Source organism: Schistocerca nitens, chromosome 4 (genome assembly GCF_023898315.1).
Source record: "Schistocerca nitens isolate TAMUIC-IGC-003100 chromosome 4, iqSchNite1.1, whole genome shotgun sequence".
NCBI lineage: Eukaryota > Metazoa > Arthropoda > Insecta > Orthoptera > Acrididae > Schistocerca > Schistocerca nitens.
In genome coordinates, this window is record NC_064617.1 from 848,960,588 (window position 1) to 848,975,647 (window position 15,060).

The following is a 15,060-nucleotide window of genomic DNA, read 5'->3' on the forward strand; positions in this document are numbered from 1 at the left end:
AGCCTTCGTAAAAATTTTTATTCATCGCTTCTGTCTGGATAAATACGAGGGCTATCTGAAAAGTAAGTTCCGATCTGTTACGAAATGGAAACAACAGTGAAAGTACGATGAAGTTTTGATCAAATGTGTTGGGCTGTGTCTCTAGTATGCCTGTCGATCGCATCACGTCACTCTTTTCAGTTCTGATTGCACACTGAGCACGTAAAGATGCCAAGGAAAAGGCGTCTCCAGGCAGTTACGAGGGACTGGTGAGAGATTTCGCCTGATGTCACGCAGCCTACATAGCACAACTGTCGTGCTGTTATTTCTTCAAGACAATTCTCGGCATCACTCCGCAGGGGTAGTGAACATGCTCCTTCAGTTTCTTCGATGGGAAGTGTGTGATCACCTACAGTACAGCCCATAACTGGCTGCCCCTGAGTTTCATCTCTGGTCACATGAACCGCTGGCTTTGAAGACGACATTTCGGCACAGACAACGAGCTCTTGACAAGCGTAGTGTACTGCCAGAAAGCACAGGCGGCTGCCTTCTATGACGAGAGTATTGGAAAGTTGGCACAACGGTACTACACATGACTAACAAGGGGAGGCCACGACGTTTGGAACACGGATTTACTGCAAAGTTCGCACACTCGTAGTACTCCATGAGGACAACTAAATGTGTAAGCAGTAGCGCGTACTTCTCAAGCGTTATTGAGAAAATCGCAAGATAATTTCGGTCGTCAAATACACACCTGTGCGTGGCCATTTTTACCACGAAGCGGCGGCAGCCGAATGGTTAGCGTTCAAGCCCCGTAATCGCTGGATCGCTGAATCGAGTCCCGTTCGTCAGTTTTTTTATTTCTAACACAGTAATTTTCTTCACTATTTATATTTCAATTGATATAATGGGAAAAATACGTGTAATCGGATGAACTTTTATTAAATTTACAGTGTTATTTGGCAGTCTACAAATTTTTATTATCACAAATAATATAATATTCATAACTATCGACTTGTAAACGTCCAAACGCATAAAGTAACTCTGAAAATCTATGATTGTCCATGGCTTCAAAATTGTTCGTATTTAATCAAAAGAGAACGAGAAATTGCTTCTCGTGAAGATGCTATTAAAATACAGTCGATACTTCATGACGAATTATCAGCGCCGATATTTAAGGAAATGTTGCGTTATGCATGGTTAGCTTCCTGATTATCGTCTGAAAGAGAGATTTTTGAAAATGATAAGGAGATTTGTGACGCAATGGCAAGGAAAGCGTTTCTGAAGAAGAGAAATTTGTTAACATCGAGTATAGATTTAAGTGTCAGGAAGTCGTTTCTGAAAGTATTTGTATGGAGTGTCGCCATCTATGGAAGTGAAACATGGACAATAAATAGTTAGGATGAGAAGAGAATAGAAGCTTTAGAAATGTGGTGCTACAGAAGAATGTTGAAGATTAGGTGGGTAGATCACGTAACTAATGAGGAGGTATTGAATAGAATTGGGGAGAAGAGGAGTTTGTGGCACAACTTGACTAGAAGAAGGGATCGGTTGGTAGGACATGTCCTGAGGCATTAAGGGATCACAAATTTAGCATTGGAGGGCAGCGTGGAGGGTAAAAATCGTAGAGGGAGACCAAGAGATGAATACACTAAGCAGATTCAGAAGGATGTAAGTTGCAGTAGGTACTGGGAGATGAAGGAGCTTGCACAGGATAGATTAGCATGGAGAGCTGCATCAAACCAGTCTCAGGACTGAAGACCACAACAACAACAAGGAGGTTTGTTGTCCCACGGAAAACCTCAAAAGACCTTGTTTTTACGGAAACATAGGATTTATTTAGCTGGTACCGTTTAACTTTATGTTTTCCGTTTTTTTACGAAAAATACCATAATGCAACTTGTAATGTCGAAAGGGACGATTAACTGTACATCTTTCCAAAGCAGTCTGTGCCGGTCAAAACTTGGAGGTAACAAGTCGTTTAGGGCTCCTTCCTGGTATAAGGGATTTCTCAAATCACTGACAAGCATACGTTTTCAGTATCACTTTATGCGTTTGGTCGTTTACTAGTCGATAGTTTATTTGTGATAAAAAAATTTGTAGACTACCAAATACCACTGTAAATTAAATAAAAGTTCATCCGATTACACGTATTTTTCCCTTTATATCAATTGTAATATCAATAGTAAAGAAAATTACTGTGTTAAAAATTAAAAAAAAACTTTTTTTTTTTTGTCGGGCCTCCTTCCTCCCCTACAGCCCGTCCTTCGGCTCGCCATTTTTGCCTTCTTCGGCTAGCTTCAGTGATGTGATTGGTCCATAGGAGATAATTGACTGACGAAGTAAATGTATACAAGTAAACAAAATCCCTTCTTTTAGGGTTGTGGAAAGAAAATAGTTCCGCTACATTCTTCCATCATTGTGCGGGAGCGATTTTTATAGGAGAGCCAGGCGTACTTCAGCCTGCTGGCGTCTCATGTTTGCGTCAGCAACCTAATTGCGCTTCTACACGAGGGCAAAGAGGAAACGAAATAGCCACCTTCTTGGCGAAAAATGAATGAGAAACTTAATAAATAATTTCATAAAAAAACGAATCCTGAGATTGAACAAAATATCGCTTTATCCTTCTTCAGCTCTGTCGCTATGACAATATTCGGTTCAAGAAATTTTCGTAATTTTCTTTGTATTTCTTTTGACGTTCGAGCTTTTGATGTTCTGTCATCAGGTACATCCAATAATCTGCTTTACTCTTTGTCATAGCCGTTGACATGTAATAGACTGTCAGTACTTGGAGCCATTTGGCTGACCTTCTTCTAGTGTTAGGATATGGCACGTCATCAGGCAGAAGGACGTGTGTCGGTGTAATCGTGTTAGGTGACGTGCGGAGCACATGTGCTAGTTTTTGCCTGAAGAGATTCCACACGTCTTTCACATCGTCACAGACGAAGCGATGTTCGTCAGTGTCGATGACAGGGCAGCTGGAACAGTTTGGTGTACGTGCCAGATGTATCACGTGCAATTTGGAGTTGGTGGGGATTTTTCTATTGATTGCAAGGTACCACGTCGATCGCACATTGGGTGATAGATGGGGTTTAGATATGTTTTCCCATATGTTTTTCCAATCATAATGTCGAAACTTGTTTTCTATTCGATTGCGCAGTTTTCCCTCCAGCAAGTTTTTTTAAACCTCCTTAACCTGATATATGTCCTTCTCCGGTATTCTATGGCGTACATAGCTGTATTCCACAAGAAAATGTTTATAGTGGTACAGCTCGTGGGAGATGTGATGCACATCGATTGGTGGATCTCTGCTGACTGGGGTGATTTCACGTAAGAGATGAGCCACTAAGGTCCGCGGTGATCGTTGCCACTGTTTATAAGTTTTCCTAACGTGTAGCGCTTGCGCTTTAAGGTAGATGTTTGTCAGATGTAGCCCGCCATTGCGTGTCGGTAGCGTCAAGGTATCATATGAAACCTTAAATATCTGACCTCTGCTGACTAAATAACAGAGCGCTGCTTGCATTTGGTGTGCTATGGTTCGTGGCAGAGGCAGCACTTGAGCAACATAGTTGACTTTGGAACTTATATAGGTATTGGCTAGTTGCACTTTTTGTATTGCATTTACATTACGCAAGCTGTGTTGTTGTATGCTCGCCCGTAATGTGGCAAGTAATTTACTATAATTGAGAGCGACAATGCGGTGGATATTACTCGTATGTTCTATTCCAAGGCATTTTATTTTTACCACAGTGTTCATAGGTCCAGCGGCTCTGATCTCTATACCCCGACCAAGATTCATAATACCAGATTTATTGCGGTTGAGTTTAGCTCCTGACGCCAGTTCGTAGGTCGCCACAACTTCAAGTACTGTTGCCACCTCGCTTTCGTCAGTCACAAGTACCCCTACATCGTCCGCGTAGGCTTGACATATGATCTTCTGTCCGTGTATATGTAGTCCACGGAGTTCCCGAGTCAGGGATACTAAGAGAGGTTCAAGCGCAATCGCGGAAGCGTCATGGACTTGGGGCAACCTTGTCTTACCGAACTCTGAATAATGATCGGGCGACTGAGTTGTCCGGGACACTGATTCTTGACGTGCTATTCGTCAGTATGTTTTTCACGGAGGCCATAATTGTCTGTGGGATGTGCATGGACGTCATACACCGGAACAGGTACGAATGATTAAATTTGTCGAAAGTTTTTTTCAAAATCAAGGGACACCAGAGCACAGCGAATCTTGCCGGCTTCCGATATCGCTATAATGTCTCTGTAGTCGCATAAGGTCTGCTACATTGTTCTATCCTTTCCTACACTTGTCTGGTAAGCTCCTGTCACTGTACGAATAACTGAATTGAACCTTTGTATCATGATACGGGCGAAGATTTTATAATCAATATTGAGAAGTGTTATGGGTCGAAGATTCCCCACGGTTTTTCCTCCTGGTGTTTTGGGGACTAAGACCACTGTACCTTCACAGAATTCCTTCGGAAGGTCAGTTTCGGCATTTATTATTTCATTGTAGACGAGTGTCAATTTGGCAATTATCTGATCGCGAAAAGTTTGATAAAATTCAGCGGGTAGCCCATCTGGTCCAGGTGATTTATTGTTGGGGCTCCTAGAGATGGCATCTTCGACGTCTTCGTCCGTTATCCTAGCTGCGAGCACATCAGCTTCTTCTGGAGTGAGTCGCTCTGTCGTCCTAGCAGTAAGAGCTTGCTGCGCCATTTCATCTGTCTGTGCATTGGCCAGCAATTCACTAAAGTGTCGATGGATCTCGTCTCGTTTTGCAGCTTGATCTGTCAAGAGTCTCCCGTCTGAAGTTTTCAGTTCCGTCAGAAAAAGTTTTTGTCTTTTATTCTCTTGGATGATGTGGTACATCGTGTACCGTTCTACAAACGCGTTCGTATGTTACAGCCTTCTAGATGTTGTCTCTGCAGGATGAGTAATTTTGCTTTTATTCTGTTGATCTGCCCATGATTTGTTATGACTTTAGCATCCCGAACGCACAAGTCTGTCAGACAGCCGAAGTAAAAGTCTAATGTCCGCTTCCGTCAGAGTACTTTTTCACGGGAGTAAGTTTTCATTGTCTTTATTATTGCGGGCTTCGCGCAGTTTAGCCACCAATTCAGCGCCGTACGGTACAAGTGGAACTTCCTTTCACATTCTGCCCAAGTGGTGTGGAAGGCTGCGTGACATCCATGATCCGAAAGATGAGCAACGTTTAGCTTCCACCGACCTCTCGCCCTGTAAGTTCCATGTTTCTCTAAATTTATCGTACGTATGTACGCGATATGATCAGAGAAAATAGAGGGCCATAGCTCGGACCGTAAAACGTGTCTCCTTAAATTGCATGTTGCGCAAATCCTGTCGGTACGACTGGCAGAATGGCTGGTGATTTCGGTGAAACCTAGCTTATCACCGTGTTTTAGTTCCCAAGTATCAAGCAGATGGAAGTCTCTGACGATCCAGAATGAGATTTTCACTCTGCAGCGGAGTGTCTCTGACGAAGTTCTCCAGCTCCAGAGATTTATTCAAATTTGGCGTCTGATCTTTGGGACTCAGTACGCAATTAAAGTCACCCTCAAATATTGTTTGTTCAAATCGCACTGCGAAAAGGGGGGCGATGTCCTCCTTGAAAAATTCGGCCCTGCGGCGCTTGTTTCCGGTTCCTGACGGGGCATATATGTTGATAAACCTGGTGTTTATCGTGACAGCGAGACCTCTACTGTTTGGCAGTTTCTCAACGTCTGAAGTAGGATCCCCTCTTTAGTCATAATCGCTGTGCCGAGGCCATTGTCATTGCGAGGATTGATGACGGCGTTGTAGCCAGTGATGTCGTCCAAACGGATAGCCGTTACTTCTTGCAGCATTAAGATGTCAATATCAGCGGCGTACAGAAAATCTTGGAGATTCCTCAGACTGAGGGTGCTGCTAATTTTATTTATGTTCAAGGACGTCATGTCGACTATGCCGTGTCAGGTCGGATACTAATTGCTCCACTTAGAAGAAGTCGGCGTTATCATTTGCTGCACGAGCGTCTTTGATGCTGGTTTGCCGCCGGGTGGACACATCTTGTCGATGGTCGGGTGCCGTCCGTCCTGAATGTTGTGGTATGTCAGCCATCTCTGCATCATGGCTTTGCTCCTCCATGTCATCCGCCCAATCTCGCGTGCACGTAACTACCCGCGTGTCCGTTTTTGGTACAGGTGGAGGGTCCTTCGGACTAGCTGTTCCGTCTGGAATGTGGATTCCACGGTCGGGTTCAGTATCCTCATTTCGGGTGTTCTTTTTTGTTGTTCGATTTTCCAGAGGAGTTGCCTGTGTCATGTCCGTCATTTCTTGGCCTACCTGTTTCGCCTTTTCACGCAGGATTGGCGCGATTTCAGCTGCTCTTTGACGGGCCATTCGACGTTTCTTCCGTTTCTTTGGTGAAACAGTTGTAGGTTGCTGGTCATTATCCTCCGACGTTGCAACCGTGTCCTCTTTGTGTTGCCCGACTTCTTCGAGTGGTTTACACATGCATTCTTCTGCCGTCTTAGCCTGGTCTGGTTCTGCACGCCTGTCAGTTTCCTCGTCTTGTGGGTGTGCTGGACCTGTAGCTTCTGTGCTGCTAGTATCCATGGATACGTTACGATCGGGAACGTCAGCATAAGCAACTACCGCCCTGAGCCGACCGGTGTGGCCGAGCGGTTCTAGGCGCCACAGTCTGGAGCCACGCGACCGCTACGGTCGCAGGTTCGAATCCTGCCTCGGGCATGGATGTGTGTGATGTCCTTAGGTTAGTTAGGTTTAAGTAGTTCTAAGTTCTATGGGACTGATGACCTCAGAAGTTAAATCCCATAGTGCTCACAGCCATTTTTTTGAACTACCGCCCTGCCGAAACACACGTCTGGGGCGACGTCACTGCGAATTGCGGCGGCGCACGTCACGGGTAGCGTGGCCATCTGACTAGGCGGGTCTCGCTCCCCAGTCGGCAGTTGCGTCACACGCCGTTGAACACACTGCGCGCGGACGTGTTGGCTCGAACCACAACCCGAGCAGGTTCTCGGCTGGCCAACGTAAATGATGATCGCTCGGTATCCACCGATCCAGAGATACGATGGGATATGTTTCAGCATGTCAATCTTAACTTGCCTGACTCCATTTAATATTGGATACTTGTGCAAGCTAGACCATTTTTCGGCGACATTGCTGATAATGGCGCCATAGTCTCTCAGTTTGTTGTTTATTTCCTCGGGCGTTATTTCAAAGGGGTGCTCAAAGATGCGAACCGTTCTTATCCCCATTCCAGCACGCGAAACCGTGACCTGTCTTAGTGTTTGGATTTGGCCACCCCACCACATGCTTCTACAATTTGGTCGCACTTGTCACAACTGGATAACTTATGAAACACAGTCGGACTGACAATCGACAGCTGAATTCCAATCAATTCATCCACTTTGATCTGAAATGTTTCTTCGATAAATGCCTCAACTTCGTAAGGTTTCGGTCGTGCGTAGTTCGGATCGAAAATAAACTTCAAAGTATGTCGTCGCGTTGTCTGTTCCATTACGTCATAGTAGAAATGCGATCGTGTACTATAACTAACGCAGAAATCGCACACTGACCACATAGCGCCGGCCGCTCGCACCGACGACGTTAACACCACAACAGCCGCTCCGCACGTCCGTACAGCACGGCCGCCGGCGGCGGAATACACCACTCGGCAGCCGCCGCTTCGTGGCAAAGATGGCCACGCACAGGTATATATTTGATGACCGAAATTATCTTGCGATTTTCTCAATAACGCTTGAGAAGTTCGCGCTACTGCTTACACATTTTGTTGTCCTCATGAAGTACTACGAGTGTGCGTAGTTGGCAGTAAATCCGCGTTCCAAACGTCGTGACCTCCCGTTGTAAGTCGGAGCGTTGACTCTACAGAGTAGTATTGGAAGGTGTGTCTAACTGTTGCAAATAAGACATTTTTATTTTCATTTTCACAGTGGTTTCCAACTCGTGACCTATCTGAACCTAATTCCCGAATAGCCCTCGTAAATCATACATGTTTGAGACCTGATAAAGGTCCCTGGAGCCACGTAGTTCCATTTGATGTAACAGGAGAGACTAGAACTCTAGACGGTGCGTGTCTTGTTTGGCCTGTTGCAGGAGGGCATGGGCTCGCTGCGCATCGTGTCGGGCGGCGTGCAGCTGCGCGGCCAGGCCCTCGTGATGGACACCCTGCTGGCCTCGTCCATCCGGTCGCGGCGCGGCTACCCGCTGCTGTTCGAGTCCTCCAGGAACTTCACCGTCAAGACCAGGGACCACAACGGCCGGGTCGCCAGCAGCCTCTTCCTCAGTAAGCCACCCTTCTCCTCCTCTGCTGGCGTCTCTTCTTTACCCAGTGGGCGCTGCTGCAAAGTCATTCTTTCACATTAATACAAGGCTAGCGGACACAGAGGTGAGCGTGTCTGGAATAGGAACACACGCCCATTGGTATCAGGGACCAGACTCAGTAGACTCGATTCACTCGGCACCTCGACTGGCGACGCAAGCGAAATGGGAACGCGTGACAACTACACTACTGGCCATTAAAATTGCTACACCACGATGATGACGTGCTACAGACGCGAAATTTTACCGACGGAAGAAGATGCTGCGATATACAAATGATTAGCTTTCCAGAGCATTCACACAAGGGTGGCGTCGGTGGCGACACCTGCAACGTGCTGACATCAGGAACGTTTCCAACCGATTTCTCATACACAAACAGCAGTTGACCTGCGTTGCCTGGTGAAACGTTGTTGTGATGCCTCGTGTAAGGAGGAGAAATGCGTACCATCACGTTTCCGACTTAGATAAAGGTCGGATTGTAGCCTATCGCGATTGCGGTTCATCGTATCGCGATGTTGCTGCTCGCGTTGGTCGAGATCCAATGACTGTTAGCAGAATATGGACTCGGTGGGTTCAGGAGGATAATACGGAACGCCGTGCTGGATCCCAACGGCCTCGTATCACTTGCAGTCGACATGCATCTTATACGGATGGCTGTAACGGATCGTGCAGCCACGTCTCCATCCCTGAGTCAACAGATGGGGACGTTTGCAAGACAACAACCAACTGCAGGAATGGTTCTACGACGTTTGTAGCAGCATGGACTATCAGTTCGGAGACCATGGCTGCGGTTCCCTTGACGCTGCATCACAGACAGGAGCGCCGGCGATGGTGTACTCAACGACGAACCTGCGTGCACGAATGGCAAAAACGTCATTTTTTTCGGATGAATGCAGGTTCAGTTTACAGCATCATGATGGTCGCATCCGCTTTTGGCGACATCGTGGTGAACGCACATTGGAAGCGTGTATCCGTCATCGTCGTACTGGCGAATCACCCGGCGTGATGGTATGGCGTCCATTGGTTACACGTCTCGGTCACCTCTTGTTCGCATTGACGACACTTTGAACAGTGGACGTTACATTTCAGATGTGTTAAGACCCTTGGCTCTACTCTTCATTCGATCCATGCCAAACCCTACATTTCAACAGGATAATGCGCGACCGCATGTTGCAGCTCCTGTACGGGCCTTTCTGCCTACAAAAAATGTTCGACTGCTGCCCTGGTCAGCACATTCTACAGATCTCCCACCAATTGAAAACGCCTGGTCAATGGTGGCCGAGCAACTGGCTCGTCACAATACGCCAAGCACTACTCTTTATGAACTGTGGTATCGTGTTGAAGCTGCATGGGCAGCTGTACCTGTACAAGCCGTCCAAGCTCTGTTTGACTGAATGCCCAGGCATATCAAGACCGTTGTTATGGCCAGAGGTGATTGTTCTGGGTACTGATTTCTCAAGATCTATGCACCCAAATTGCGTGAAAACGTAATCACATGTCAGTTCTAGTATAATGTATTTGTCCAATGAATACCCGCTTATCATCTGCATTTCTTCTTGGTGTAGCAATATTAATGGCCAGTAGTGTAGTAGGGGTAATTACATCAGAACAACCTGAATTGTGAATCTCAGGATGTATCTAGAGAGCAGGTAATGCTCTATCCACATTCCGATACAGTCGATTCATTATACGAATTATTACCACAAGAGAACACCTGGAACGGCTGCCGCGTGGGACCTGTTCCAGTTGTCATTATTACCGGAATATTGCAACTGTCAGAAAAACCGTTCCTACAGATGACAGTCTTTAACGTTTGCAAAGTCTAATTTTATGAAATAAATGACATTTCAAACATGTTACCACTAATTACGATCAGCTCAAATATCTGCAATCAAAACTGGTCCCTGTGTCACACAATTCGTTGCCAATGCCTGTACTCTGTCTAGAGTTACCTTAGGACTCACAGTTCACGAGAAGCAAGTGGAGGAGCGAACCGGTGTTGCCACATTCCGCATGGGACATCCGTAATCTTATACTTCTTGCTTTTCCTTCGGCTTTTTTCCTTAACTATGCGCAGTCAGCCGGATTAATTTCGGATTTGGGATGGTTAATTTAGTGGGTGACCTTCAGGTCGCCACTCCGTTACGCCCCCAGGCGGGAATATTGTCTTCCCCATACATCTGTCCGGTATCCATGGCAAAATACGCGAACGTTTTCAAAATTTTTGCGTATCGTGTAACTGAGGCGGGACTTTATTACCAGCCCGGTATTCACATAGTCTAATGCGGGAAACAACCTAAACATAATATTCAGGCTGGCAGACACACCACCCCTCATCTTTAATACGGTGGACGGGCTTGATCCGCGGCCGGCGCGCTTGATGGAATGCCGGAAGCCACGTGCTACGAAGCTCTTTTATCGGGGTAGGTATTTCATTCAACTATCTGAAATTCGTAAAAGCCATGCATATTATAAAGGGGAGTACGTACACATAGACATACACATCTGCTCTGTAACGACTGGACGGATTCTACCAAACTTGGTACGCATCCGCCTTAGTGTCGGGAAAGAATCGCTGTGAGGGTAAGAATCACCTAGCTTCACAGGGCTGGGGAAGGGGATGAAAAAGCTGTCTAGGCCATGACGCGTGAATGTCCATGCTTCATTCAGTAATTGAGAATGAGAGTAATTACTGGTTGGCAACAAACTTTAAGTAACGTTTTCTCGCTGACAACTCCCACAAAAAGATGAAAACAAAACAATGTGTCACTTACTACATTTCTAATATTCACACACCAAAACTGGCGCATGAAGCATGGCGTTGTAACTTATTACTTCTGTGATGCTAACTCTATGCACAACAATTTTCGCAGGCAGTATCCACATCTGCCGCTGAATGCACCTACAAAAATATGCGTTCTACAGCACACAGTTTAGGAGTATTACGTCAAATACTGCGATATGTGAAAAACTTCTGCGTCTTGTATGATGTTTTAATTTAATATTAGTTTACTGGCAACTATATCTGCAACACTTTTCTCAGGTAGTATCAAAATATGACGCTGAATATACCTAAAAAAACATGTGGTTGTACTACACATAGTTCAGGAACACTGAGATGCTTTAAAAACTGCCGCATCATGGATGACGCTTTAGTTTATTACTTCTTTCCTGTTATTTCTATTAATAACACATTTTGTACACAGTAGCCACATGTATGTGATATTGCAGAGCCTGTTTCGTTTGGAGTTCGGTGCAGGCAGGCACATATATACGATCCTGCAGTGGCTGTGCTGTTCAGAATGACCCGTGCATGTCCGAAGGAACATCGCATCGTACTCTGAACGACGGAAGCACTGCTGTATCATATTTATCTGCCGACACTGGGAAAGCGACTTTCAGTTGAAATTTGTTTCCTGTACGGAAATATACCTAATGGATGTACGAGTGCAGGTTGTAGACACATGGTTGACGACTTACAGAGATTTGGAACTGGCGTGAAGCGTGCTCGGATAGCCTAACGTAATCCGACCGATCGCGATAAGCGGGAAACCCCGGTTCGAGTCCTGGTGTGGCACAAATTTTCACTGTCTCCATTCCAGTACACAACTGATGGTTGCCCATATTCGCAACTGCGAGTACACTTCATTTAGTAGCTACATACTCCCCTGGCTGTATCTGCAAAATTGTATCATTTTGCGACACATAGCTTAGGACGTACGTCACAATCATTAAGCTCCATGCAAAGCCACAGGTGAAAAGCTAGAGGGGGAAGGTGGAGATGGACTAATAGAAGACTGCAATAAATACATACCTGGGTAAGGCCAAGTAGTCAGCTACTTCTTAATAAACAAACTGCAATACAAACGTATTTCGTGCAGAGGCATATTTCTTTCCTCTGATAAATATGGATTTCCTAAGACAAATTTCTTTTCGATTCATTCGCTGATGATGTAATTCCATTGGACAAAATTTACAAAAACTTAGCTTTTCTATGCAGGTATTTAAACTACACACAAAATATTCAGGTAAAGTATTTAGCCGTTTTTCTGTAGGGGCAGTGGCAAGACTCTGTGACATTACTCTCGACGTTGTCACAGGTTCCTGAGGTGTATCTGTCAATGTTTAATGACGTGATAATTTTCATTACTGAATTTTCTAAAACAGTTTCAGTATGTGCAGTTTAAGACTTACAGCTTTCTTCCAGCCTTCTGAGATGACTTCCCCTATAGCTTCAAATGAAGACAGAATAACATTTGTTATCATTATTGCTCTCAATTTGACCTTCAACGTGGCTCAAATATGCCCCATTGGGTTGAAATGTCAGTGATAAGAACAAAGGCTATTAACTATAAACCAAACTATTGTGCTAGCTCGTCGTTTCCTTTTGATAGTCTTCATTGTAACACAACATGCAAAATACTACAGTAATTAGAGACAGAATATTAACCTCGTAACCGTAAGAAACAAAAGCAAATAAAATCCCACAGTGTAACGGACCATCCTTAGAACAGCAATCTATCTTAAATATAGTTCAAGCCGCTAGTGTTCGGCAACTGTGCGTGGTTGCTGTGGGTGCAAGTCTCCTGATACTGGATGAATGGATGCCTTGGTTCCCTCATGAGCTTTTCCCCACTACTTCCTTCACAGGTGTCAGTCCTGAGGCACTCCTGAACAGAGGATAGTCTAAGCAAAAACCACGAGGGGTTGCAATGGTATGTCAGGGGAAGGAACAGAATACACAGAGTTGCACGAGACTGTAGGCTCGATAGCAAAAGCGGAGGAAGAGAAAGACCAAATGAGTTTTGCAAAAAATTACAGCTAGTGATAGCACATGCACTGCTGAAAAGTCACAAGAGGGGTTTGTATGTTTGGCAAAGATCTGGATTTTGGGCAAGATTCCATTTGTTTCACCATTGTAAGACACAGACTGACATCAAAATTTAGTAATGATAAAGAGAAGACTGAAGTTTAAGAGAATCGCTCGGAAGAATCAATGTGAACAGATGTGGCTTACTGAAGTACCAATCTCTGAAAAGGGCAGTTACGGAAGTTGTTCGAATATTCAAATGTGTGTGAATTTATAAGGTACCAAACTGATTACGTCATCGGTCCCTAGCCTTATACACTACTACTTAAACTAACTTACGCTAAGAATAACACGTACACCCATGCCCGAAGGAAGACTCGAACCTCCGGCGTGAGGGTCCGCGCAATCCGTGACACGGAAATTGTACAGAGAAACATATGTAGAAGTAAGATAACTGCAAAGAAACCATGGATAACGGAAGAATATATTCAGTTGACCGACGAAAGAAGGGAACATAATAGGAAGTGCTGCGAAGCCAAGGTGAAATGGTTCCAGGGAAAACACAAGAATGTAGAAAATGAACTGGTTATCTAAACGACTGATTGAGCATATTGGGAAGTTGAAAACAAATGTATCAACATCAAGAGTGCTAAAGGAATTCCACTGTTCAACGCAGAGAGAAACCGTGTAGGCGCAAAGAGTATATTCGAGGACTACAAGAGGTGGAGGAACTGACGAAGTGACAGAAGTACAAAACGGACTCGATGTAGGAGACATACCGAATCCAGTATTGAAATCAGAGTTTAACAGACCTTCGAGAAGTCTTGCGATGAAATACGGCGCAAGACGTACATAACATTCCTTCGGAATTTATAAAATCATTGGGGGAGTGGTAATCGAACGACTATTAAAGGTAATGTGTAGAATCAATGTGTCCAGAGACCTAACATCAGATTTTCGGAAAATTATCATTCACATAACCCCGCATGTAACGTCTGCGTCTTCATCTACACGATTACTCTGCAATTCACTGTTAAGTTCCTAGCAAAGGGTTCATCGAACAAACTTAAAACTATTTCTCTACCGTTCCACTGTCGAACAGCGTGCGAGCTTCGATTTCTCTTGTTTTATTATGTTGACGTAGGTGGGCGCCAACAAAATATTTTCGCATTCGTAGGAGAGTAATAGGAATCTGTAAGCATTTAGCTTAATTCACAGCCATTAGATTTGTGTGGTATATCATGTAACCGAAGTTTAGGGGATTCTGTTTAGTCTTCGTGTGAGTGACGTCACACTTTTCATTATTTAGAGTCAATTCCCACGTTTCACGCCATACAGTTATCTCTTCTAAACCATTTTGCAACTGGTTTGATCATCTGATGACTTCACAAGACGGTAAAGTTTGGTAAGTGTAAGAAATATCGCACAATCAGCTTACCAGCAAATTCATTCAAGTTCTTGCGCAGAATTAATATACAAATTACTAGAAAAGGAAACAGGATTTCTTATTTGACGATCAGTTTGGCTTTAGGAGAGCTAAATGCAACAGAGAGGCAGTTCTGTCGTTGCGTTTCATAGTGGAAGCAAGACTTACAGGAAAATCTGACTGCCGCTATTGTAATTACACTGTCCCAGTACGAAGAGAACGACGACTGAATAGTAGTACTTTTGTAGTCCATATTGTATGTCCCGTACTGCGGCAATGATCGGGCACTTGTCAGTGAGCCCCAAGTATTCCTGCAATGGTATCCAGTAAAAACTGAGACCACGTCAGAACTCACTATTACATATGATGATGCAAGTCATAAGTTCTTGAGCCGATCAACTATGTCTTCAGAGTTGCGGATATGGCGCTTACATTTGGTGGAAACCTGCCGACAAGTTGGAAGAGGAACTCGTAG

General features: G+C 44.7%; 1 protein-coding gene across 1 annotated transcript in view; it reads left to right on the forward strand.

Annotated features, from left to right (window-relative positions):
• LOC126253282 (delta-sarcoglycan) overlaps positions 1-15,060 on the forward strand; it is a 564,870-nt gene that overhangs the window by 445,292 nt on the left and 104,518 nt on the right. The window contains exon 4 of the mRNA XM_049954506.1: positions 8,125-8,314. Within this exon, the coding sequence (XP_049810463.1) occupies positions 8,125-8,314 (190 nt within the window). The remainder of the gene's footprint in view (positions 1-8,124; positions 8,315-15,060) is intronic.